The 27,971-nt window shown below is 45.7% G+C and overlaps 1 protein-coding gene across 1 annotated transcript in view; it reads right to left on the bottom strand.

The window, feature by feature from the left end:
- tyr (tyrosinase) overlaps positions 1-12,683 on the bottom strand; it is a 102,608-nt gene extending 89,925 nt beyond the window's left edge. The window contains exon 1 of the mRNA XM_038819074.1: positions 11,816-12,683. Coding sequence (XP_038675002.1) covers positions 11,816-12,631 — 816 coding nt within the window. The 5' untranslated portion in view covers positions 12,632-12,683. The remainder of the gene's footprint in view (positions 1-11,815) is intronic.
- Between the last annotated feature and the right edge of the window lie 15,288 nt (positions 12,684-27,971).

The raw sequence follows: 27,971 nt of genomic DNA, 5'->3' as shown, positions 1-27,971 counted from the left end.
ACATCTCCCCTTTCAAAACATAAAGGAAAGTGTGGATGGAAGAATGCAGCAGACCACAATGAATCTGGAGACTTTCTGCTGTACTGAGCAGACCACAGAATTGTTCAGGCAGCAGAATCTGCTTCAGAAAGTCAGCAGGTTGCTTTATTAGATGTCTGGTTGAGTCACAAAAACTCTTTTATCTCTTGTTTTGCTAGCTCCATTGAGAAGGTGATAAATGAATACTGTGCAATGAGGAGGGTGACCGGACTGATGTGACAGTGGACTAAAAATGATTTAATGTTGCTGACATTCTATGATCCTGGTTGACGTCATAACTGAATGCGATGATCCCAGAATTAAACTCTGGTTCAAAAGACCGTAACTGTTACTTTTTTTTATAAATTGTGGAGAAACAGAGTCACAGGACTGCTAATTAGCATAACACAAGAAAAAGTATTTATTAAACATGAAAAATTGGATTATTTTACAATACTCTTCTCACCACTTACCTTAAAAACACACAGATTTAAAGATTAACATGGATAACAAAATACATCTTAAGCTACAAAGGTCTCATTAACACAAAAAGTCTCTTTTAATCATAAAAGATGATTGCCGTCAAATGCATGCACTCCGCTCTGAATCCAAGTTACTGTCTGGGGATTTCTCCTCAGAATTCCTCCAGATGATGATCACAAGCGAATTTCCAAATTCCACTCCCAAAAACATGCTTTAAAATCTTTTTCTCATAATAATGGGGCGCGATTCTCCACAAATGCGGCGAGTCGTAAAGGCTGCCGTGAAACTGGCCGTGTTCCACGGCAGCCACCGCGTCCCCTCCCGGGACCCAATTCTCCCCCCCCCCCGGGCGGGGCTAGCAGCGGGGCCCCGTGAAGCACGGCATCGCGGCCTTAGCGACCGTCGCTAAGTCCGCGCGCCAAGCGTCACGCCGACTGATGCGCACGATGACGTCAGCCGTGCATGCGCGGGTTGGACGGCTCCAACCCACACATGCGCGGGGCCGTCATCTCCCTCGGCCGCCCCATGGACTAATCCTGCGGGGCAGCGGAGGGAGAAAGAGTGCGTCCATTACGGACGCACTGCCCGCGATCGGTGCCCACCGATCGCAGGCCCATGCCCCCCAATCGGGCCCCTGGATGCCCAGAACGGGCATGTTGCGGACGTTTTTACAACAGCAGCAAGCAGGTGTGTTTGCTGCCGTAAAAACGGCCGTAAAGGCCTGGGAACTCGGCCCATCGGCCTGGGGAGAATCGCTGTTCGCCGTAAAAAACGGCAAGCAGTGATTCGTGTCGTGGGGCGGCCGTGGGGGGGGGATAGCGGGAGGGCGTGAAAAATGTCGGGGACGTCCTCCCGCTATTCTCCGACCCGTCGTGGGCAGCGGAGAATCGCGCCCATGCTTTCCCTTAGCAGTTTGCCTTCCAAAATCCAGTCCAGGTTTTACAAATGACTCTTTTAACCCAAGTTCAGCTCCACTTTAAAATCTATTCCAGTCTATAATTTCACACCACCCCTATTTTGGGCTTTTTTTGTCTCAACTATTTTTACACTAACCCTAAGATCCATCCATCAATTTCTATAATTATTTCACTCATGTTCCACAGAATGTAGTAAAATCTCATATCTGAAAATCACTATGGATATTGTTCTGAGCATCTCAACTTTCTTCTCAGCTCTGAATGCCTTGACTGAACAATGCTCTGTTCTAATACCTTTAACCTCACACTTTGTGGAAACTGCTTTTAACTTCTCTAGTTTCCTTAAAGCTTCCTTAACCAATAGTCCATGGTGTGGCTTTTCTTCCAGCAAAGCTGAGAGAGATGTTCCCTCTCTAGTCTTCAAAGTCAACTATTTCTAGCAAAATTGTGCAAGTTGCTTTCTCTCTCACTACCCATCTCCAACTGCTCATAAATTAAGCTGAAACTAAAATGTAAAAGCTTCTCTACTGGACAAGGCCCCAGTTGCTACGCTAGTGCTGCTGGTGTATTTATTCTTCATGCCATAGCCCTCTCTTTACACAATAGAAACACAGTTGGAACTTAACCAACCCCCACACATACAATCATCAGAGCCTAAATATAGGTTTTACTCTTCCAGGCACAGTAACATTAAATTAAACCCACTTAAAATGACACCTTATTTCTAATGTTTACCAATACAAATATAATGGGCAGGATTCTCTAATAATGGGGCCAAGTCGGCACCAACGACTCCGGCGTCAATGGCCCCCAAAAGTGAGGAGTAAATTAGGCCCCCACGGAACCAGCCCACCTACCGATCGGTAGGCCCAGATCGCAGGCCAGGCCACCGTGCCCCCCGGAGACGGATCTTGTTCAGATGGATGGACTCAGAACCCCCAAAATCAGGAATGTGGGTCAGCGAAATGGTAGAGTTTCTCAGTCTGGAAAAAAAATCAAGTTCGCTCTAAGAGGATCAATACAGGGATTCGCCCAAAGCTGGCTGCCGCTCATCGATTTCTTTAACAAAAACTGAATGTCAGCAATAAGAGGGGAAAGGGAAAAAGGGGGGGGGGGAGGAAAATAGGAGGCATGGTAATGCTAAATAATGGCAGGGGGGAAGCACGGTGGCCTAGTGGTTAGCACAACCGCATCACGGCGCTGAGGTCCCAGGTTCGATCCCGGCTCTGGGTCACTGTCCGTGTGGAGTTTGCACATTCTCCCCGTGTCTGCGTGAGTTTCGCCCCCACAACCCAAAAATGTGCAGAGTAGGTGGATTGGCCACGCTAAATTGCCCCTTAATTGGAAAAAATAATTGGATAATCTAAATTTAAAAAAAAATAAAATAAGGGCAGGGAATTTAGCATACGGGTAATTGGGGATAGGGCGGGAGATGTGGGGTACATGGTCTATTATTTGGTGTTATTTTAGGGTGTATTTTGTGCATCGACCCGCGCGGTTGTTATAGAAATGACAATATGTTAAATTGTGAAAATTACAAATGCTTCAATAAAATATTTTCTGAAAACCAAAAGACAGACAGAGCTGAGAAGAAGGTTGAGATTCCAGGAAGATATCCAAAATTATTGTCAGGTTTGTGAGGCTTTACTATATCTTGTTACAGTAACTATGGAAATTGGTGGCTGGATCTCAGAGTTTGTGTAAAAACAGATCATGTTGAAGCTTCTAAAATCGCCATCCACGAGTTGTGAACACAGCGAAGGCAGACAGACAAGCCCATCAGCAGCATAGAAAGACCATTCAGAAATATGCCAGAACATAATTCAATGACCCTTTTAACCGCACAGATCTTTGATGCACAGAATTATTGGGTGGACTAAAGAATGAGCAAGTTCCACATTTTCAGAGTTAAACATGACACTGTTATGGGCCAGGGTTTAGAGAACACCAAACTGTATCATGGAGTTCACTTGACCCACAACTTTTAATAGATTATGGTATGGGGAGCATAAGGCCCACTTTACAGGTTTTGTACAGCAGAAATCAAAAAGTATTTTTTGAAGCAAAACAATGTTTATTCTATGAACTCAAGTTAACCTTTTTAAAACATACAGTGAACATCTTAGCAACCATTAATTCAAATACAACCCACAAAGAATACAACACTAAGTAATCCTTAATAAATTCCCAAACAACATCCAGAAGACAAAAGAAACACCTTTTAACAGAAGCACATCAGGTTTAAATTCACTACTGAGAACACTTATAATTCTGAATTCACCAAATGATCAAGAGATAGTCTTTTAATGGCAGAGAGAACAACAGTACACCTGCTTTGTCTGGCTTCAGCTCCAACACTGAAACGAAACAAAAAAAAACACAGACACACCCAAGCTTTTCTCAAAGTGAAACTAAAAAAAAGAGCCAGAGCTCACCCACACTCTGACATCACTGCAGTAACATGAGCAGCCAAACATTTCTTAAGGGGTTGTTTAGCACAGGGCTAATTCGCTGGCTTTGAAAGCAGACTAAGGCAGGCCAGCAACGCGGTTCAATTCCCATACCAGCCTCCCCAAACAGGCGCCGGAATGTGGCGACTAGGGGATTTTCACAGTAACTTCATTTGAAGCCTACTTGTGACAATAAGCAATTTCCATTTAATTTCATTTCAAGTGACATTCTTATGACAACACTTAGTTTAATATCTTACTGAGGCCTCTGCTGCAATCAGCTGCTTGGAAGAACAACAACCAACATTTCTATACTGCCTTAGTTTAATAAAATGCATCAAGGTACGCTACAGAAACTTTGATAAACAAAATGTTATCCCGTTGGTCACACATGCAGATATTGGGACAATTGAGCATCGAGGTAGATTTTAAAGAACAGCATAATAGTAGAGATATAGAGAGGTTTCAGGAGGAAATTCCAGAGCTTATGTCCTTGGCAGCTGAAGGCATGACCAACAGTGGTGAAGCAGTTAAAATCAGGGATGACCAGGCAGCCAGATTTCGAGGAGTGCAGATGGTGGTAAACCTGGAGGAGCTTACAGACATGAGATGGGACATGGAGGGAATTGAAAACAAGGATGAGAACTTTAAAATACTTTACCAGGGCCAACATAAGTCAGCAAGCACAGGGTGATGGGGAAACAGAACTTGACATTAGATGTGCAGTAGAAATTTGGATAAACTCATGTAGGGAGGGTGGTAGATAGGTGTCAAAGTAGAAGTGCATTGAATATTGAAATTTAGAGGTAGCAAAGGCACGGATGAGTTTTCTGCAGCAGATAAACTGAGGTGGGATGGAGCCAGGAGATTTTATAGAAGTGGAAATAGACAGTTTGAGTGATGATCTAAATACGTGGTTCTAAGTTTATCTTGTGGTCCAATACAGCACCAAGGTTGTGAACATTCTAGTTCAGCTTTACATAGCAGCCAGGAAGAGGGACAACATTCTATAGAGAATATAGTGGTGTGAACTGAAGACAATGGCAACACGGCGGCACAATGTTTAGCACTGCTGCCGTACAGCGGCAGGGACCCTGGTTCAATTCCAGCCTTGGGTCACTGCCTGTGCAGAATTTGTATGTTCTCCCCCCCCCCCCCCCCCCCCCCCCCCCGTCTGTGTGGGCTTCCTGCGAGTGCTTGGGTTTCCTCCCACAGTCCAATGATGTGCAGTTAGGTGAATTGAGCATGCTAAATTGCCCCTTATTGTCATCACTGCGAGCAGGGTTGTTCACAGGAATCCTGCGGCATGATGCATTTCCTATGTGGGTGAGTACATTATTATTTACCACCCAGTAGTTAGGGGAGTCACGTATCAGGCAGCTGGAACTCTAGGTTGTGCAACCCAAACAAGGGAAAAAGCTGCAAGGTAGGAAGCGGCGAACATACGCAACACTGAGTACGTGCTAATGTTGGGTGGGCAAAGACAGACCTTCGTACCCCGCCGATGAGCAGAGTGAGAAAGCCGCGCATTGAAAGACCGTGAAGGTTGGGCCCCACGACTAATCGATGGCAGTCAAAACAGGGAAACCCCAATGGGGAACCGATGGCAGCACCGAGCAAAACCATGGTAGTTAGGACGGACTAAAAATAAACTACAAATAGCAGCTTTCATACTTGCTGCTATGGTGAAGATCCGTCTCTGAAGTGAGGAGCAGAAAGAAATGGAGAGAGGCTCAGACAAGTGACAAGACAGACAAAGCTGTTGTCATTATTCTGAGCCTGTACGTAAACTAATTTAAACCCCATGACTACCGCTCCAGGGGCAGCCGTGGAGAAACATCAGTGATAATTTAGAGGGAGAGGCAGCTGACCTTACCCCTGGCACAGATGTGGTGGTGAAAGTACTGCACGAATATATCCAAACAAGGAGTGTCGAAACAGTGCCTTTTCCAACTGTGGAAAGAAAAATGTTAGAACAAAATTGATCAAATAAATAATTAGTTGGGATGTAGATGAAGTACAAGCTTGTATTTTTCTGAGTCAAGGTCAGATTATAAGTTTGCAGTTCGGCGGTGATTTAATTTGAATTCTCCAAAACAAATTAGAACACTGAAAAGATTTATTTCAAACTTGGTTAAGTAATGGAATTTGAATTGATTTGAAGGTAAAGGAAAATAAAGGAAAATAAATTGGAGCACAAAAGTTAACTACTTCAGCATGCAATTGATTGGTTTTCAAATTGCCCAGAAACTTATCTGTCTAAATTACTTGACACAAGTGTTTAATTGTGGATTTATGGAAACTCCCATACATGTATGAATACCCGTATGTATCTATGAATGAATGATACCCACACAGATTGGGGGGGGGGGGGGACGAGGGGACACCAGTTAAAAGTAGAAATTATAAGCACACTATAAGAATTTGGAACAAACGTGAGAATTTTATTGTGTGGTCACATCACCCCCATTAGGGAATAAAGGTTTTGTAGGTCATGACGAGTTTGGGTGAAAATGCCTTTGATATTTGGAAATAACAAAGAAAGACAATGCCTGTGAAATCAGTTGTTGAAGATTGGCTTAAATGAAAAGAAAAATAAACTAATCAAATAAATTGTTCAAATCTTATAATGAAGAAGAGTGGTGGATTATTTTGCCCAATAGAGTGTGAGCTTGCAATGCTTTGTCTCTTTACGAATCTATAACAGCGAGAGAAAGCTTTTGATTAGCTGATTGAACTTTCCGAGCAGAGGAATTGGTCTGTTTAGTTTGTTTATGTGGGGGTTCATAGAGTCATGTTATCGTAAAGGTTTGTCTTTCTGGGCAATTAACCGTCAGTTTTTAATTACAGATACCTGAGGTTTGGAACAGAAACTGCAAGGACATTTGTGTAATTCATTTTGCTTATTGTTGCTTCAAAGCACTTGATATGTTTTGTTGCTCGTGTATGAATGATATTTGTGTGTGTCTGTTTCAAGCGTTGATATTTTCCATCTGAAATTATAATCTTTGAGATCCTAGTTTAAGTGATTTCAGTTAAACAGTTGAAAAACCTGAAGTCATGTCTTCTGGTCAGAGGCATAATTCCAGGTTATTGTCGATCAACATTTGGGGATTTTAATCCAGATATAAATTCATACACGTAAGAATGAGATAATTTTGATTCAATAGGATTGATTGGAGTTTGGGATATCTAAATTGATTATGGCCAATCTTGCGTTGGATTAATCTTGTGTTAAAACATTGTGTCAGGTTAGAAAAATAATGATTCCTGACACAACTGGCACAACGAGAAAGAAAGGGAAAAGTTATGAGATCAAGAGTGAAAAAAAACAAAGGGTGTAAAGTAGAGATTAATTAAAGAAAAGGGTCCCCTCATCGTGTCTCTGGTTAGGTCAAAACAAAGAGGGGTGGTGATGTAATGACATCCAGTTGAAAGTTTTTACCCACCCCCCGCTTTTCAAATGAGCCGAGAATTAACCCTTGCCTGTTTACAGCTGAAGATGTATTTTACAGGAATTAAGAATTTTTAAGTTTGAATTGCCATATTTGTTCAGAGTAATTAACTCATTTTGTTCCAAGGAAAATGGATCTTTTGTGTTTTACTTTATAGGCAACTGCAAGTGGAACAAGATTTGCAGTAGCTTCGAGAATTTGTTTGTCATTTTTCAATAGTGCAGCAATAGCTGGCACGATTTAAAATCTAGCGGAAGGGTATGCAACCCTCACGAACCCTCTACAGGACATAACCAAGGAGGGAGGGCTAGTAAAGAAAAGATAGAATGGGGGGAGAAGGAAGCGCAGGCTTATGCTAACCTAAAGCAAGCAATGGTGAAGGCCCCTCCTCGAGGGCTGGCAGACCTCACTAAGCCATTCCACATCTTCTGCCAGGAGGATAATGGAATGTAAGTTGCTATAGTAGGCCGAAGACATGGGGACAAATTAAGGGCAGTGGGATATTACTCTGCCCAAATGGATTCAGTTGCGAAAGGTATGCAGCGATGTGTGTAGGCCTTAGCGTGCTCCTTATGAGCGATAAACGCGCCTGGACCCATCACATTGATGGGAAAGGTAGTCCTCCATAATCCTCACACCATAGTTCAACTCTCAGAGGCTGGGAGATTGAAGGGCGTCTCCAATGGGAGACACTCAAAATAGGAAGCTAGTATCCTGCTTCGGGACAGACATGTAGAAATCAGTAAGGAAATGAGAGGAGACCCGACGGGAGGATTGACAGTACAAGCAATGAAGCATGAAGGTGTAGTGGAAATAGATGAGGTGACGATTGGGGGCTTGGTGGAAGAACCACCAAGAAAGGGATGATTAACCTTTATGTGGATGGAGCAAGGAAGCATGTGTGGGGTGAACCCCTTACTGCATGGGCAGAGATGTGGCCACATTCTGCCAATGATGCATACAATGCGCCCTATTGGAACCGGGCCGTCCCTGCAAGGTTAAAATGGGAAGCTAGTCATGGCCCTTTCGGCCTCTGCACTTGTAATAGGAATAACCCGGATTTGTAAATGAGTCACTAGAGTAGCCCAGGCAATGGGACAAAGGAACAGAGAGAACGCAGACCAGGAAGGATTGGAGATGATGTGAATGATGTAACACTAACTGAGCATCAGAAGGCATTTGTTTATACCCACAGGATTCTATTGCCACCACACCCCGGGAACTCATCTCATCTCTGGTTGCAACTACCAACATCGATCTCCATTGTCTGCACCATGGTATCAATGCCCTCAGAGATGGTCCTCAGTGACTGGGCCATGCTTTGCAGTGCCTCAGCAATGTCCACCTGCATGTGGGACATGTCCCTCATGGACTGCGACATGATGTTGATGTCCTCAGCCACGGTCATCACAGACTGAACCATGCCTTGGACACCACAACTCAAGATGCTGACTTCATGCTCCAGGTTTTCCGCTGCAGTTGTCACCCGAGCATTGTTGGCCTTTGTGCCATGCATTTTCAGCATCATCTCCTATGCCTGTAACCTTTGGGGTTCCTCCAATCGGCTATGCACTCACTGCAATGCTGTGAATCTTACAGTCATGACCCAGCATCTGCATCAGCTCTGGTATAACCTTGTCCAGAGGCTCAGCATCTGACTGGGACTCAACTGAGTTCTGGGATCCAGCAGACCTCTGACTCCCCTGGATGTTCCTGCCTCCACTCGATGTGCATCAGCCACTATATGGTGCTCACCACATTGTGCCCCAGAAGCCTGTCTACTAATGTTTCCCACCAAGGTGTATGTCTCTGTGTTGGTGGAAGGTGGGGTTGCTAGTTGTGATGGCTCGATTGTGGTCTCCTCATAGCTCTCCTCCAAAGTGGTCTCTTGGGTGGCAGGGAGGGTGAACAACTCTGGATGGCCTGGCCTCATCAGACGGCGATTTTGAGAGACAATGGACATGAGGTCACAGAAGGATCATTTTGTCCGGCATGAACTACTAACTTGAGACAAGTCATCTTGGTGAAGGGGCAGTGGATACTGCAGGCCAATCTCGCTGATGGTGACTGCTCTCTCCTTGGTCACACTGCAAGCCTCAGGGCTTGTTCCTCTTACGGGATGTGAGGACTCAGATCTCTGGTACTCCACCCCTCCCGCCCCTTCCATATGCCCCTTCGCTGCTTATTATCGGCTATCTTTTCCTGCGGAGACAAAGAAAGGGCTTTGTGAGTCGTGTGCTTAATGGTTCGGGGGGGTCTGTAGCATGTGGCATGTGTGGGCACCGCAACTGGACACGAAGGATTTGTGCTGGTAGATGCCAGGGGTGTAGAGGAGCAAGCATGAAGATCGGATGAGAGGAAGGTATGAGGTGTTAGCCAGTGATATGTGTGTGGGGGGGGGGGGGGGGGGGGGGGGGGGGGTGTTGGCAGGCAGAACTGATGCCAGCATGGAGGTGGCAACAGCTCGGTGGAAGTCATTGGTCTTCTTCTTACATTGTACAGCGGTCCTCCTGATCATGCTGCCCGCACTTACAACCTCTGCCACTGCTCCCCAGGTGGTACTGGTGACCCTGCTGCTGGTCCTCTGACCACCTCAGGGGAACAGGATGTCCCATCTCGCATCCACAGCGTCGAGAAGCCTTGTGAGGTTGGCATCGCCAAAGCAAGGAGCAGTCTGCAAGTTGCCGTGCTTGTGTGTTGACTGGGAATGAGTGGTGATGGAGCGTTTAAAAGTAGCTCCGCCTTGTTAGTGATGAGACGCTGAGGCATGAGCCTGGTGAATCAGACAGTGAGGGAGCAAGTAATGACGAGAAGCTCGTGTGGATTCCTTTCCAGCACAATGTGCCATCAAATATAGGCGGCGATCTGACCAATGCGGCCATCGAGAAACACCCTGTCAATCACGTCCAAAATGACACCTGGAATTTTTCAGTTAATTTGCAACCAAAGATTTGCATTTATATCCTGCCTCTCATTCCTTCAGGATGCCCTAAAGCACTTTACAGCCAATTAGACACTTCTAAATTTTACTCACTGTTGCAATGTGGGAAACAGTGTTCAGATTGAATATTTTATCAAAAATTGAAAAACAAAACTAATGGTTCAAAATCAGAAGACAAAAAAAGAGAATAAAATAAATAAGGAAGAATTTATTGAATGGTGCAAAGTTTTAAAAGTTTGAAAGGTGTGGGAGGAAGAAAAGGCCAAGGTTGAGAGTTCCACATTTCTGAAAGAGTGAGACCATAAGAAATAGGAACAGGAGTGGGTTGTTCAGCCTGCTCCACCATTCAATAGTGAGCTCGAGTAATCAGCTTGCTTTCAGCAATAATAATGTATGTAAAATGCTTCACAATATTAAAAAAATGACACTCTACACCCAGTAAAATAATCAAATTTTCAAGAGTCTTCAATAAATTTTTTCAGAGAGAAGGGACCTTGCTTCAATGGTAGCATTCCTAACCTCTGATTCTTATTGTCTTTGAGCCCCATTCCAGGTAGCACCTGTGAGAAGAGCCCAGACTTCTAGGGCTGGATTTTCCGATTCTGGAGCTATTTCCCCACGCCGGCGTGGGTACGGTGGAGAAAAACTGGCAAAAATGGCAACCGATTCTCCATTTTTTTGGGAGTTAGGATTCCGGCAGCGTAGAGCACCCAACTCTAGCTGTCGATACCCCTGGGAGAACTGCCAGGTCCGTGGCCACACATGCGCATGGCGACGGCTTACATCGGCCAAGCCTTGCTACAGGTTGCAGCCGCTCACAGATCCGGCCAGCGAAATAGTATCCCCCTTCGGCCGGCTCGTGCACCCTGGACCAGCCCCTCCCACACAGTGCCCCCAGTCCTGAATGTTACCCCTGCCCATGGGTTGACTTTCCCCCGACTGTGACGGCGCTACACTGGGTCCGTAGTCGCCATGCCGAGTTCCCGACAGGCGAGACCATGAGAGACCCAAGCCGTCGGGAACTCGGACGTCCAGGGGCGAAGCGTCGGGAGGGGGGGGGAGCCTCAGGCAATGTCCCGAGGCTGTCAATACATGGCGCGGCGTACTCACAGAGCATTCCACTTTGGAGGGGGTGGAGCATCATGAAAGCAGCGCCGCCCCCAATTTGCTTGGGAACTCAGATTCTCTGGCCACTCGCCGAACGCGATTTCAGCATCAGCGACCAGAGAATCCAGCCCCTAGTCTCTAAACATTGGGTTGCTATCTAGGATACTTGTGTCCGATGGAAGCAGCTGACAGTCCCCTTTCTCGTTCCTGATAGTAAGTTGAGAGTCAGACTAATAATTTGTCCACATTAAAAAAAAGTCTGCTGATATAAAAAGCAGTAGAAAAATAGATTTTCACATCTGACATTAGACATGGAAGAGAAAGAAGAATATTATTTTCACTGTAGTCACAATATTTCACCAAATGCTTGTTCGAATAACTTAAAAGTGATTTCTGCTTCAGTGAAGAAACATGGGTATAAAAAATTGAGTTCCTGTACTGTACCTGCCATGTAGCAAAGAAGGATGCAGAGCTGAGAAGGTTGGGATTGGTGGAATGGCGGCCTCCCATATATTCATCAGTACACACATCACAACTTTCAGAGTTCCTCCAGTCCCAATATGGGATTGTAAAGCTGTCATCATGTGCCATCTTCCTGAGCTCATTTTCCCACAGCAACATAAAAGCTCTATGCCAGGTAGGGAAACCTGGACCTTCATGGGCAAAGTCAATATCCATCCAAACACTGGACGCACCCAGTAACGCATCTCTAGATGTATAATAGTGCATCCAAACAAACAGATCATAGATGCTTACGTCTTTGAACATAGGATTTGAACCATTGTTCATCTGGGCATATGTTCCTGTGGCAATCTGATAGTCCTGACTGATGGTATATTTAGCTAGATTGAGATAGGCAAGAAACTGGTTCTTTTCTGTTGTTGTGAGGTCAAAAACATTTTTCCTAATAGACAATCGTTGTTCTGTGCAATTAATGCCGAAAAAGCCAAACCTGCAGTCTCCACAGTTGAAGCCCATGAAGCTTTTGTTGCACTGACAAGTCCTGTTGTAAAAGACAATTGGCCAATTTTCACGATCATCTACTCCCAAGAATGGGAACTGAGGGCCATGGGGAGCATCACTTATGAAAACATCTTGACATGATCCTCTTCCAGAGAGCTCTCCACACGAAGACCCATCTCCATTCCAAGCGGGACAACATTCCTTCCTGATAAGTGTTTCTGCAGAAGTACATACTCGAGGAAACTGTTGAAAAGAGAGTTTGCAAAAACTCAGAAGGCAAAGAAACAAAAGAGACATATTTCCTGGGAGAGCTCCTTATACCTTGGCTCACTGTAGAGTCAGGAGCAAAACTTCACTTTGACTTTCTCCTTAAACTCCTGCATCACATGTTTTGGATTAGTGAAAAGAGCTTTTCATTCCTAACTGGAACAAATCATTACCAAACGCAGCCTTCATCCAGCGAGACTTTTTTTTAAATAAAAGCATTTTACTAACCCCCCCACCCCCCACTTTTTGCTAAAATGCCATCACATTCTTTTGTGACCCTTACTACGGAATAGTTCAATCAGCTTTTCCAACATATAATTAAATGATTCTCAAATCTGACCATTTCAATATTAAATAAAAAATTGCTTATTTACATTCTCCATTAACGAGGGAAAGAAATTAATTTAATGAACAAAATAAACTGTGTCTAATGGGTAAAGTGGGGAAAGTTTACTTACTGAAATTAAAGAATCAAGGAACATATCATACAATCATAATCCCTACTGTGTTGAAAGAGACCATTCAGCACATCAAGCCTGTACAGACCATCCGAAAGAGTACACTACCTAGTCCCACTCCCCCACCCCAAATCTGTAACCCCATCTAATTTTGGACACTTAGGGGAAATTTTGTAATAATACTAATATAATAATCTTTATTGTCACAAGTAGGCTCACATTAACACTGCAATGAAGTTACTGTGAAAATCCCCAAGTCACCACATTCCGGGTGCTGTTCACGCGGACTAGTGGAGAATTTAGAATGTCCAATTCACCTAACTAGCAAGTCTTTTGGGACTTGTGCAGATATGGGGTGAACATGCAGACTCCACACAGACAGTGGCCCAAGCTGGGAATTGAACCCAGTTCCCTGGCACTGTGAAGCAACTGTGCTAACTACAGTGATACCATGCTGCCCATGGTATGGCCGATCAATTATCAGTTTAGCATGTCCAATCCACCTTTAATAACCTTTATTGTCACAATTAGGCTTACATTGCAATGAAGTTACTGTGAAAAGCCCTAACTTGCATATAGAATCATAGAATCCCGACAGTGCAGGAGGCTATTCAGCCCTTCGAGTCTGCACCAGCCATTGGAAAGAACAATCCACTTAAGTCCACGCCTCTACCCTATTCCCATAACCCCACCTAACCTTTTGGTCACTAAGGGGTAATTTAGCATGGCCAAACCACCTAATCTGCATATTTTGGGACTGTGGGGTGAAACCGGAAGGAAGAAACCCACGCAGACACGGGGAGAACGTGCAAACTCCACACAGTCACCCGAAGCCGGAATTGAGCCTGGGTCCCTGGAGCTTGAGGCAGCAGTGCAAACCATTGTGTCTGACAAAACTGACAATTCTAAAGTAATAAAATTCAATGTCTTCTCAAAATTGGAGAATGTAACTGTTATTGATACAGATATTAGAGGCGATAGGATGAGATATATGAAGGCGATCCATGTGCTCCACACAGGCATAACATTCGGTACCTGTGTAATTTACTGGTTATTTCCGAAATAAAACATATAATGGTTAAGATGTTCAACACTATATACCGTTGCGAAATCTAATGTATTATTATTAATCGCTTGCGATTGATTCAAAACGTTAAGGAATTGATACAAACACAGGGTTTAGTCAGTCAGCAGATTGGCGATGGTTGAAGCGGGAGGTCTGACGTTCCTGGGACTGGGAGGCACAAACCAGCTGTGGGTCACAAGCCCGTTGCATGATCACACAGGGAGCACGAGTTTCTTTCATGTTCAGGCTCTCAACCGCAATAGATATTTTAAGTTTAATGAACCATCACACAGCAAGAGTCGGTCGCTGCTTTAGCTACGACAACATTTATTTGCCAAGAGTTTAAATGAGAGTTTTCAAGTTATGCAATTTATCGACGGGAAACGACGGGCATCCACGGAAGATGATGGAGACAGAGCCCGATTTTGAAATTTATGCGGCGGATTTACATTAAAAGTTGGCAGAAACACGGGGGATGTTGAATGGGAGGTTAGGCAACCACAAGGGGCACAGCTACCAAACACCTCACCACAAAGGACCCGAATCGACCCGCCTTTTGACTGCAAACTGCAGATGAAGCGAATGGAAGGAGATGAGTGCTGTCATATGGCAATCTGACAACTGCTTTGTTGAAGTGATAAAGCCGAGAATGGGAAACATTGTGGGGCAGCAGAGAGGGAGATGATGAACAGTTGAGACGCAGTGTGCCACAGGGTTTGTTTGGCTGAGCTTTGGAGAGGTTGGTGAATGGGAGGTCAGCAAAGTTAATATTGGAGTCATCAAGTCTGCAGGTGGTAAAAGTATCCAGAAGAGTTTAACAGTGGGCAGACTGAGATAGGGGCAGAAGCAGATAACTTCATAGAGGTGCAAATAAGCAGCTTTAGTGATGGATAGATTGAGTGCATCCTGATTGAATAAACGAAGGAATGGACAGAGAAGGTGAAGACATTTTGTACAGAGTTGAACTAAGCATCAAGAGCATATGTACAGAAGTTCACCATGTGCCTAAAGATAGAGTTAGCAAGGCAAAATCCTAAACCTCTTATGTCTTTGAACAGCCCATTGAACAGATTACAATGGCAGTGCTTAATTTCCTGGATATAACTGTACCAAACACTAATGTCAGCTCTTATCTATTAATTACTCAGAGGCAATAAAAATAAAAAGCTTGCATTTAGTTAAATAAACTTACATTAAGAATTCTAGCACTGGGAAACGTTTAAATGTCTTAATTTTGAGTAAACATCTAAAACATAATGGGCGAAATTCTCCCCCCCCCCACGACGGGTGGGAGAATAGCGGGAGGGCCTTCCCGACTTTTTTGACGCCCTCCCGCTATTCTCCCCCCCCCCCCCGAAATCCCGACACGAATCGCTGCCGCCGTTTTTTTACGGCCGGCAGCGATTCACAGCTGTTAGAAGGGCCGAAGTCCCAGCCCTTTACGACCTTTTTACGAACGGCAAACACACCTGGTCCTGCCATTCGTAAAAACGTCGTGACCACCTGGAAAAAAATAACCATGGCACCGATTGGCACGGCAGTACCACGGCCGTGCCAAGGGTGCCATGGGCCCGCGATCGGTGCCCACCGATCGCGGGCAGCGGGCCCGATGCCCGCGCACTATTTGTCCTTCCGCCGCCCCGCAGTATCAATACACGGGGCGGCTGAGGGGCAACCCGGACCGCGCATGCACGGGTTTCGCGCAAAAACGCGATGACGTCACCCGCGCATGCGCGGCTGACGTCATATGACGCGTCAGCCGGCGCTAAGTCCGACAAGCGGGCTTAACGATTTTCGTTAAGCCCGACTTGTCGGGGCCTCCGACGTCGGGCTGCTAGCCCCGACGGGGGACCAGAATCGGTCCCCCGTCGGGAAGGGGCGCGATGCCGTAAAACCCGCCCGGGTTTTACGGCAGTTTGACGATTTCTCCCGTTTTGGGAGAATTTCGCCCAATGACCTTTGTTTCACCCCTGACCAGCAGGCGAGGCTGTGATCATGTTTTGGAATTGTCTCTAATTCAAGGCAAAATGGGGGAGTGAAGATAGACAATCTTGGAGGGGATTCTCTGACCCTGGGCTAAGTGTTGACGCCGTCGTAAACGCTGGAGCATTTTACTACAGCGTCCTCTGGCCCAAAGGATCAGCGATCCTGTGCCGGACGGGTGGCCAGCATGGCACTGGAGAGCCTCCTGCTCCAGCTGCCGACACGGGCATCAGAATGGGCACCGTGGGTCCGCACATGCGGGCTACGGCCGGCATGAGTTTGCATGATACAGGGGCCCGGCGCGGAGGAATATAGGCCCCCACCAGGATAAGTCCGCCCGACGATCGGTAGGCCTCGATCGCGGGCCAGGCCATCGTGTGGGGAGAATCGCCGGGGGGTCTGCATTGAGCGGCCCCCAGCCAGTGCCAATGGCGCCGATTCTCTGGTGACCAGAGAATCGGCAGAGCGGGGCTGTGTGAATCACGCCCCCCCCCCCCCCCCCCCCCCCCCCCCCAGCGATTCTCCGACCTGGGTTGGAGAATCCCGACCGTGATCTATTTTTGAATTCTGCCCAACAACAAATATTGGTTACCATGGGGACAGAAGGTCCCAAGGTGAGACTCAACACAAGCAAGATGCAAAATATTCGCATCTGAAATAATGGTAAGAGCAGCTGGACTAACTGTCTCAGTTCTGTTGGATAGGAAGAGAGAGCGGGCTCACGAAAAGACAAAGACTACAGCTAGCCTGGTCAGCAGAGAGGAGTGTGCTGATTGTTGTGAATTACAAGGTAGAATTTGGGTCTCTAGTTGAAGAGATAGATGATGTGGCACTCTGGAAGATTTGCCCTGATGAGGCTGGAAGGAGTGCTTGCTGGAGTGGGCCTTATTGGTCTTCAGTTCAAGAATTCTCTTAAACTGAGGGAAGCACTTTTCTATCGTCATTCAATGTTAGGACTTGGCGAAATGGGGAGATGTGAACCTATTGGAAGGCAGGAGTGACTTTTGACTGTTCTTTAAAGACTTCAATGCTGTCGAGAGCACGCTGCAAAGTATATGTGTTGTGGGGTTATTGGTCACATTAAGAGAGTATCCTTTGTAATTTAGAGTACTAGTTGCCTACTAAGTAATGTTTAGTAAATATTGTTTTTAGTTTGTTACAGTGAAAGTCTCAAAATGTTAAATCTTGTCTTGCAATTCTTTTAAGTAGATTACTGGGAATCCAAATATCTTTAAAAGCTATTGGTCCCTACAAGAATCATAACAGTTTATGCATCAATAATGAGCAACTGAATCGCTTCCTAACCCATTTTTGCCCATGTAAGCCTTTTTTAAAAAATATTTTTATTCAAGGCTTTTTACATATAAACACAAAATATCAGAAGAACAACACATGAACCAAAACAACCAACCACAGCTTCCCAAACTCCCCTGATACCAACACCCCACCACATCCTGCCTTCCCCATATTTAGCCCCTAACCCCCACATCCCCCCTTGCTGATCCCTCAATTGTCCTTAAACAAATCAATGAACGGTTTCCACCACCCTTCTACCGACCCCTGCAGAGTGAACTTGACCTTCTCCAACCTCAGGAATTCTGTCAGGTCGCTCACTCACACCCTTTCCTTTTGTGGCTCTGAGTTCCCCCAACACAACAAAATCCGTCTCTGTGCTATCAGGGAGGAAAAGGCCAATACATCGGTCTGACCCCCCCCCAGCCCCACTGGATCCCTGGGTCTTCCAAAACACCAAATATCGCCACCTCCGGACTCGGCACAACCCCCACACCCAGAAGCTCGGATATAACATCCGAGAACCCCTGCCAGAACCCCTCAGTCTTGGACACATCCAGAACATGTGGATATGATTTGCTCCCCCCGCACACTGCCCACACCTGTCTTCAACCCTTGTAAAGAACCTGCTCATCCTCGCCACCGTTATGTGGGCCCTTTAAACTGGGTGAGGCTTAACCTAGCGCATGATGAGGATGTTCACCCTCCGCAATGCCCTCGTCCATGTCCTGGCCCACACCTCCCCTCCCAGCTCCTCCTCGCACTTGCGCTTGATCTCTCCAATGGAACGGCCTTCCTCTCCATCAATTCCTTGTAAATATCCAACACACTCCCCTCCCCTATTTCATCCTCCGAGAATAACTTATCCGGCAACATTGGAGGTGGCAGCCTCTGGAAGGATGGCACCTCTCTCCTCACTACATTCCTCACCTGCAGGTACCTAAAGTCATGATCTTTGGGCAACTCATACATTCCTTCAAATCCTCCAGCCCCATGAGTTTGCCGCCGATAAACAAGTTCCTAAAATACCCGATCCCCACCTGCCGCCACCCCAGAGACCTCCCATCCGCCAACACCGAAACCTTGCTTCCTTCTAAGTCTTGTTCACAAACAAGAATAAAGTTCCCACAAAAAGGAGGCAGAGGCCTAAGAATTATTCAGAAGTTGCAGCCAAACACATTATTGGTGCTATAGTGTAAACTTAAATGAATGCCAGGAAAGGCCATTAGATGCCCAGAGGAAAATCAAGGCAGGAGGAGCTGGCTGCCTCAGGTAAGTATTAAAGATGTGCTGATTTTAGAATTCTTTTTGAGCTAGGAGGAGCAGGAATTATCATCTCAGGCCTTCCCCACCCTTGAAATCATAGCTTTGAATTTTCAACCCCTTTCCCTCATATCCCAGCCCAATTACTCAGCCACCATCCCACCTCTCTGATCCCACTGCCGACATGCCCACAAAACCTATTGCAACCCAGAATTCCTGCCTGCCTACTGACTGCTGGGAATCATTCCCATCAGTATCTGGCAGTGGCCTCCTGCCATGGTTTGCCTCTCTCTCCCTGTTGTCCAGGCTGTTGGGTGAGAATAATCCCAAAAATCATTCATATGAGACCTAGTTGTTGAGACAAACAGGGTCTCCACATTCCAGGACATATTGGGTTAATTGGTCACTACCTGGCTCTCCCTCACCCTCCCGGTCTGTCTCTTCATGTCACAGCCACTTGCTCCTCAAACCTTAATCTCACACCTCCAACCCAACATATCCCTATTTTGCTATTCCCTGCCACTAATCTGAGCTCTCCTGCATTTTTAACACGTGTGCATAAAATATCACTCTTGCATCTTCCACTTTCACAGTGAGAGATTTAAAAACTCTTTGCCTTTCCCACAGTCTGAAAATTCTCACTGTTGGAAACAGACCTGATGCAGAGTGAGACCAGAAGGCAATCATAACATTTACCTATAGCCGATGGGGGGGCTGAAATTAAGTTTAAAAATAGGAAACTCTCTGTACCGGATAATCATGTGACAAAATCATGCAAAAGGGTGCCCTTGACACATGCACTTTTGAATATTGGAATTTTTTAATGATTTGTTAATGATGGAGAAAAGCAATTGTTCTTCTGCTCTTTTGTTCAAATAAAATATTCACTAAGGTGGCCTTGAGTGGAAAGCTTTGATATGTACAGAGTAAGTGGAAGCCTGTTACATAGGAATGCAAGATTGTTTAGAGTACCTAATAGATAAGAACTGTTGATTTCTGCCATTAATCCAGAACATTTCAAAGTCTAAAGCATAAAATGTAAGGACCACTCGGATGGGCAGGCAGCCTCTGTGGTGGCAGCAAATATGTTGATTTCTGTAAAATAAAGTTGAGATCCAATACCTTATTATTAACTTGACTGTACCTTCCCAGGATGCTGCCTTGTCAGCTGAGTGCGTACAGTGCTTTCAGCTTGTGTTTCACTTTTACAGTTGTCAGCTGTATTTTGCTTTTTGTACCTTTAAGAGTTTAATTTAATGGGTACCATCTTCAGTATTGGCTGACCTTCCTCATATTTCTTTTCAAACACATGATACGGTCGCCTCAATTATATCAAACTATTGCATCTCAAAAGTAAACCATACTACTTGCATGTGACATGATCACACAACTGGTATGTGACTCTTACAATGCTAAAGGGACTCCAGATTTCAATTTCCATTCATCTAGTTCTTAGTATGAATTTATTTTATTATTTAATCTGCACTGGAAAGTAAAAGCACAAAGTAAATGATTATGTAGGAAAATCTGAAATGTCAACATTTAAAAATTCAATTTCATTACATATAAATGTTTACTACTGATTAAACAGTTTCTGTTGTAGATAAGATTATTAAAATAATTACTACTTAGAACTAGATATTGCACAAGTGTTCTTAAGGCCTCAGAGAAAATTTAATTATTCATAATTTTATTGGAATTTCAATTTACAGGACAACATTACAAAGCAATGTTAGATTTAGAGCAAGTAATGTAATGTTTCTTCAGGATAGAATATGTTGAATCAGAGGTACATGGAAATGGGGGAAGTATTTATATTGTCAGTCAATGAAATGAAAATCGCTTATTGTCACGAGTAGGCTTCAATGAAGTTACTGTGAAAAGCCCCTAGTCGCCACATTCCAGCGCCTGTCCAGGGAGGCTGGTACGGGAATCTGGTTCTTGTTACTAACTCTGAACATGTAAACATTGAATCTGTTAAGAATAATGGCTTACACCACTGTCCATGTAAAGTTTGCACATTAACCCGTGTCTGTGTATGTTTCACATCCACAACCCAAAGATGGGCAGCACGGTAGCATTGTGGGGGAAGCACGGTAGCATTGTGGATAGCACAATCGCTTCACAGCTCCAGGGTCCCAGGTTCGATTCCGGCTTGGGTCACTATCTGTGCGGAGTCTGCACATCTTCCCCGTGTCTGCATGGGTTTCCTCCGGGTGCTCCGGTTTTCTCCCACAGTCCAAAGATGTGCAGGTTAGGTGGATTGGCCATGGTAAATTGCCCTTAGTGTCCAAAATTGCCCTTAGTGTTGGGTGGGGTTACTGGGTTATGGGGATAGGGCGGAGGTGTTAACCTTGGGTAGGATGCTCTTACCAGGAGCCGGTGCAGACTCGATGGGCCGAATGGCCTCCTTCTGCACTGTAAATTCTATGTAATGTGCAGGGTAGGTGGATTGGCCACACTAAATTGCCCCTTAATTGGAAAAAAATAATTGGGTACTCTAAATTTATTTAAAGAAGAGTACTATCTTACCTTGTTGTCAGGCAAATGTTGCAAACTACAAGTCCCGACTGGCCTCAGGAGTTTCTGTACGTGCGCAGGTCGGAAGCCAGTATTTGGAGTTCTTTGGGCCAAGAACAAGGGCCCAATGTGCCCGCATAAAAAAGAAAATGATACAAGAAGCTCAACCATGGGACCCAGGAGCATACCAGAGAGGATTCCCAAGACAGGAGACAGGGCGATCTCAGAGACAGCAAGAGAGACAAAGATAACTGGAGAACGAGCCACTGGCAGGGGAGACCAGCAGGAAGAGTTGGGAATAAGAGCAAAGGAAAGTCTCCAAGCAGTAAATGTGCTGCAGTTGGCAGACATCAAATAGTGGCAGCTCAGGAATCACGCATACAGAGGAACAAAGAATAGGAGCAGGCCATTCAGCCATTGAGCCTGCTCTGCTATTCAATACGCTCACCTGATGAAAGAGCTACGCTCCGAAAGCTAGTGACTCCAAACAAACCTATTGGTATTGTAATACTTCTTCTAATATTGTGCCCACCCCAGTCCACCGGCATCTCCACATCATGGCTACATTACGATCATGGTTGATCATCCACTTCAACGCTTTTTTTCCCCCACAATATCCCCAAATCCCTTTATATCATTTTAAAAAATGTATTTTTTCCAAACATGTGTAAAGAAAAAGCAACATATACAGAAGCAGACACCACAAACTCACAGTCCACATGGTGGCACAGTGGTTAGCACTGCTGCCTCACAGCACCAGAGACCCGAGTTCAATTCCGGCCTCGGGTGACTGTGTGGAGTTTGCACTTTCGCCGCATGTCTGCGTGGGTTTCCTCCGGGTGCTCCGGTTACCGCCCACAGTCCGAAGATTTGCAGGTTAGGTTGATTGGCCATGCTAAATTGCCCTTCGTGTCCAAAAGGTGGGGTGGGGTTACTGGGTTACGGGAATAAAGGGATGCGTGGCACCTTCCAAGGGCGGGTGCAGCCTCCTGCACTGTAAATTCTATGATTCTATTTGAATTTGTACAATTTTTCCACTTTTACGCCTCCCCCCACTGTGACAAACAGTCGTCAAGTCAAACATTGTTATGAACAACTCCACCATGTCTCGAAAGCCCTCCGCCCACCCCCTCAGCTCAAATGTAATCTTTGCAAGTGGGGGAAAATCGTACAAGTCCCCCAGCCAGGCAGCCACCATCGGTGGTGCATTTGACCTCCAATTCAGCAAGATCCTTCACCGGGCAATTAGAGAGGCAAAGGCCACTGCATCGGTCCCCTTCCCCTCCTGTAACCCCAGCACTTCCGAGACCCCAAAGATCACCACCATTGGGCCAGGCCTGACCTCCAACCCCACTATCTTAGACATTGTCCAAAACACCTCTCCAGCTTCTCGTAACCCCAGAATATGTGCGCATGATTTGCCGGCCCTCGCCCACACTTCTTGCACACATCAGCCACCCCTTGGAAGAACCCACTCATCCTTGCCCAAGTCATAATAATAATAACCTTTTATTGTCACAAGTATGAAGTTACTGTGAAAAGCCCCAAGTCGCCACATTCCGGCTCCTGTTCGGGTAAGTTGTACGGGAGTTGAACCTGCGCTGCTGGCCATGTTCTGCATCACAAACCAGCTGTCTAGCCCACTGAGCTAAACCAGCCCTTATGTACCCTGTGCACAACCTTGAACTTAATCAGGGTCATCATCGCAGAGGAATATTGCCTTGAACCACAATCCCCAGCCTATTTGCCACCCCCCTGTCCGTTTCCCATTTGTTCTTGATCCTCACCATCTGCGTCACTTCTCCCGCTCCCCCAACCACCCCTATATATCCCCAATCCTACCCCCTTCCAACTCATCCGGGAGCAGCAGTTGCTCCAATAAGGTGTACTCCGGCAACTTGGGAAACATCCTCCACTCCTTTCGCACAGAGTCACTCACCTGCATATGTCTAAATTAATTCCCCCTCGGCAACTCAAACCTCTCCCGCAACTCATACAGACCTGCAAACAAGTACAAGTCCCTCACCCTCTCCAGCCCCTTCTCCCTTCACTTCCCATACATCCCATCCATCTCCCCCGGCTTAAACGTTTGATTCCCACACAGTGGTGTCAACTCCGCCATCCTCTTCAACTTAAACTGTCTCCAGGACAGTACCAGGACACCCAGCCATGATTTTGCGAATCACGACCGATTCTCCACCCAAGCACCTTTCCCAATTCCGGCGTTGGCTGACTGAAAATCCTGCCAGTTACTTGCAAATATCCCGTCTATCTTTTAAAATATTTTGGAGATTTCAATGCGAGCATCTTTCATTCTTTGAAATTCTAAAGCATACAGTTTCCTTAATCTCCCTTCAAAAACAGTCCACCCATCTCGGGAACAAGTTTTGTGAAATTATTTTGCACCATCTCAATGGTAGCGATACCCTTCCCAATGTAAGGGGACCAAAGCTACACAGTACTCCAGATGCAGTCTAACCAATTGTAATGCTAAATGTAAAATTCTATCATTTTATGGTCACTCATCCCGAAAAAGTTATTTTACAGAAAGTGTTTTAATGCGGCCTTTTTCATTATCTAAAACTAAACCTAAAATAGTCTGTTCTCTCGTTTGTTCCTCAACTCTATAAAACTACCCCAATACACTCCCAGAACTCTTCCTCCACAGCATTGCTACTGAATGGTTTCCCCAATCTATATGCAGCTTGAAATCACCCACCATCACTGTATTATCCTTACCAATGCTACATGTTTCTCTAATCTCCTGATTAATACCTTACATTGCACCACCATTACATAAACACTTTCTCCCAACGTTTGTTCCCAGTTACTCGCCAATCAGCTTCTTTCCCTGTACCAAAGTACACAGCTACAGAAAGCTGAAAAAGATAAATACAGAAAGGAGCCCATCCGTTCTCTATTCACCAAACCCCCTCTCTACCAAATTCCATGTTACACTCTATGCAGCCAAGGTAGCATTGAGGAAAGCTTTCTTAGCCAACTTTGAGAAAGAGTCATCCAGACTCGAAACGGTAACTCCCTTCTCCCTCCACAGATACTGTCAGACCTGCTGCGATTGCCCAGTATTTTCTGTCTTTGTTTCAGATGGCAGCATTTGCAGTAATTTGCTTTTGAGCTTTCTTAAGCCAGCTACATAATTGAATAGCTGTTGCTGCTCTTGGAGATCTTGTACACCTCTGTTTAAGGCTAATATAAAAGCTTGTGACTTAAGCAGTAATTTTTAGTTAATTGCTAAATTAAAGAAAAAGCTAGATTTTAGATAGAAATTATCCCGTAAAACTCTCTCACTCACCAAGCCGCAATGCAGACTAAAACAGAAAAGCTCTAAAGGTCTGAGATGGCAGCAGCAGGTTGGTGACTCAAGGCTGTGGGTGTTTGGAGATAAGGCAACCCTTTGGAGCAGTAGTAAACTGTTCAGCATGGCTGGAGAGAGTAAATTGCACTGTGAGTTGGTGCAAACTCGGGTCCCAGGGACATAGAATCTTGGGAGTTGAGATTGAGACCCTGGGAAGTGAACAGTTGTTGGAGCAAATTCCAAGGCTTGATCTTCGAAAGGGAAGAGTGATGACTTGCAGTTCTTCAAAAGGGAGACAGAATTTTAACGAGATTGTGTAACTCAGGGAACACTAACATCTGGGCCGATTGCTAAGAAATCAATGGGAACTATCTTGGCCACATTTGCTATTTAATGTGAAGTGTAGGTGCCAGACCATTCTTTACCTTTAATTCACATTTACCAAATATTAATCCTGAATGGTAGAGTATAAGATAAATGTTTATGACTTTGTATGCCAAAGTTTATTTTGTTTGTTCAAAAACAATGGAACCTTGAGGCTTTATTCTCTTAATAAGTGGTTTGGATCTCAAACTTTGTCTATTTTAAACAAAAAGTTACTGGTTCCTAACTGCACCCTGCATTCTATCAAAAACCTGTGGACTTGGTCTGAGATAATAACAAATCTCCTTAACTTGTTTGCTTTACTCCTTATTCAAATGTGGGAAGCTCTAAATGAATATTGTTCAGGATAGGATACTCCCTCTTTTCTTGGCAGTTAGGGACTAGGTTTGGATCTCAGTTTGGAGGATAACTACGTTGTTGGACTTAAATTATGAACAAGTAGTAAAATGAACAGCATTATCCTGATTTTGCAACGCTCCATAGGCAGGGGTTGTAGGAAGGACAGGTTATGAAAGCAGTCACATTTCTTGGTAACAAATATGCCAGGCAAAGGAAGACTGCAGTTCAAAGGATGATCAAACTAGCTTCATTGTGGTAATTTAACCTCTTCCCTTATAATTTCATAATATCACAAAAACTCAATTTCCCTGGACATAATAGGAACATTGCCTGGCCAGTTGAAATTGGATTCTTAGTGTGTTGTAAATAATTTTGCCAGGTGTACAATGTTGCTGCTGTTGAGCTGGTGCACAATACCCTACCAGTTATTCTTATAGAATTTACAGTGCAGAAGGAGGCCATTCGGCCCATCGAGTCTGGGGCCATTGGGGCAGCAGGGTAGCATGGTGGTTAGCATAAATTGCCCGTAGTGTCCCAATAAAAGTAAGGTTAAGGGGGGGTTGTTGGGTTACGGGTATAGGGTGGATACGTGGGTTTGAGTAGGGTGATCATGGCTCGGCACAACATTGAGGGCCGAAGGGCCTGTTCTGTGCTGTACTGTTCTATGTTCTGCACCGGCTCTTGGAAAGAGCACCCTACCCAAGGTCAACACCTCCACCCTATCCCATAACCCAGTAACCCCACCCAACACTAAGGGCAATTTTGTACACTAAGGACAATTTATCACAGCCAATCCACCTAACCTGCACATCTTTGGACTGTGGGAGGAAACCGGAGCAGCCGCGGGAAACCCACGCACACACGGGGAGGATGTGCACACTCTGCACAGACAGTGACCCAAGTAGAAATCGAACCTGGGACCCTGGTGCCGTGAAGCAACAGTGCTAACCACTGTGCCTCCCCATATTTCTCCCCCTCCCCACCCCAGGGACAAAAAATGTTCCTTATTTTCCACCCACCCCCATTCAGAAGCAATACCTTTCTGTGATGTGGAAAACTGATTATTGAACACTGGAAAGAGATTTCGGAGTTTGAAAAATATATATAGTTTTGGACTCGTGTCAGTATCAATCGAGTTGTGAGAACCTCCACGCACACCCCCACACCTTGATACTTTGCTCCCTTTTAGAATGAGAGAGTATTAGGTATGGGATTTACAGTAGTTTTGCTTAATGAAGGAATATGAGAAAATATGTTGGTGTATAGAAGGGTGAAGCAGCATCAAAGAAAATTGTGAACCTAAAGGGCTGGATTCTCCATTTGTGAGACTATGGGTGGGATTCACCATAGGCCGACGCCAAAATCGCGAAACGTGATTGGGCGGAGAATAGCCTCCGACACTGAAATAGGGATCCTCCGGCACACTGAAAATAGAGTAACTGCGTGGCTCGCTATGCGCCGTTTAAGTACCGTTGGCATACCATTAGCGGGCCTGACCCTTTGTTCTCCAGGGTCTCCGAGATGCACCGTTTCCGATGGGCCGAGTTCCCGATGACGCGGTTCACGTGAACCTGGTGTCGTGGCTGCTGAGGGAGAGAGAGAAGAGGTAAGACACGGAGTGCAGTGACTGCGGGATGCCCGCCCAGACACTGGCCGTGCTCGCTGGGGAGGGGGTGCGGGGACAGGCCTGTTGTGATCTTTGTGAGGGGTTTCCAGGATGGAAGGCGTAGTGATTACAAAGATACACAAAGCTCTTTTGAAGAACTAAACTAATTTATCAATACGACTAAATTTGAATTCAACACTTATTCTGAATAGGAAACATTTAAGTAAGAATTAAACAACACTCACTAACACTATCTCTAACTACTAATTATAACTATTTTTTCTGAACTAACTCTGCAATACACTATCAATCTCATCTTCGTCAGCTCCAATCTAATCTCCCCTTAGTTTAAGAGCCGGTGTCATTTATAGGACTGTCCCTTAGCTCCCTCTAGTGGCTATGCTTAACATGACATTAACTCTTCACATTTGTACATTTATATAATGTCACAAGCCGATCAGTCAGGGTAAACCCCCCCCCCCCCCCCCCCCCCAAGCCACAGGATGGGGGTGGTGCCCAGGCACCGACCGCCATTGCAGCAGCCAACTTGTTGAGCACCCACTGACCACCCACCTCGGCCCCTGGTTCTACACAGTGACACTGGCCATATAGGTGCGCCTCCACTGAACCCCAACCCCTCGCCACAGTGCTCCCCACCCGGCTCCAAATATCCCCCCAACCGGCCGTTATTCACCGGGGCACCAACAGTGCCAGATACCGACAGGGCAGTGGTGCAGGGATGGGGGAGGGACATGCATGGGCAGAGCCCGCAGTGCCAACTGGAGCCATCGTGTAGCCCATGGAACCTGGTTGGGCACAGGAGTATGCACCATGCTAACATGTTGGCCTTCATCCCCTGCAGACAACAGAGTTTGGAGTTCGACCAGCAATGGTGGCCGCCTTGATGATGGTCGCAGCCCTGCGAGATGTCCTGTAGTCGCATAAGCGGGACCGCTCGAAGAGGAGGGTGCAGCTGCAGCAGCAGTGCGGGCAGCAACAGAACGGCCAGCAACGGAATGGGCTGCAGAGGGACAGGCAGCAGAGATTCAGGTGGGGCCGTACAGGCTGGCGGGCCGGCAGCCCAACAGGCTGAGGAAGAGGAGGTATCAACGAGGCGCCGCATGAGGCCTCGTGTTTACCGG

The sequence above is a fragment of the Scyliorhinus canicula genome, chromosome 14 (assembly GCF_902713615.1).
Source record: "Scyliorhinus canicula chromosome 14, sScyCan1.1, whole genome shotgun sequence".
In the NCBI taxonomy this organism is placed as follows: Eukaryota; Metazoa; Chordata; class Chondrichthyes; order Carcharhiniformes; family Scyliorhinidae; genus Scyliorhinus; species Scyliorhinus canicula.
This window is presented reverse-complemented; position numbering and strand designations above follow the sequence as displayed.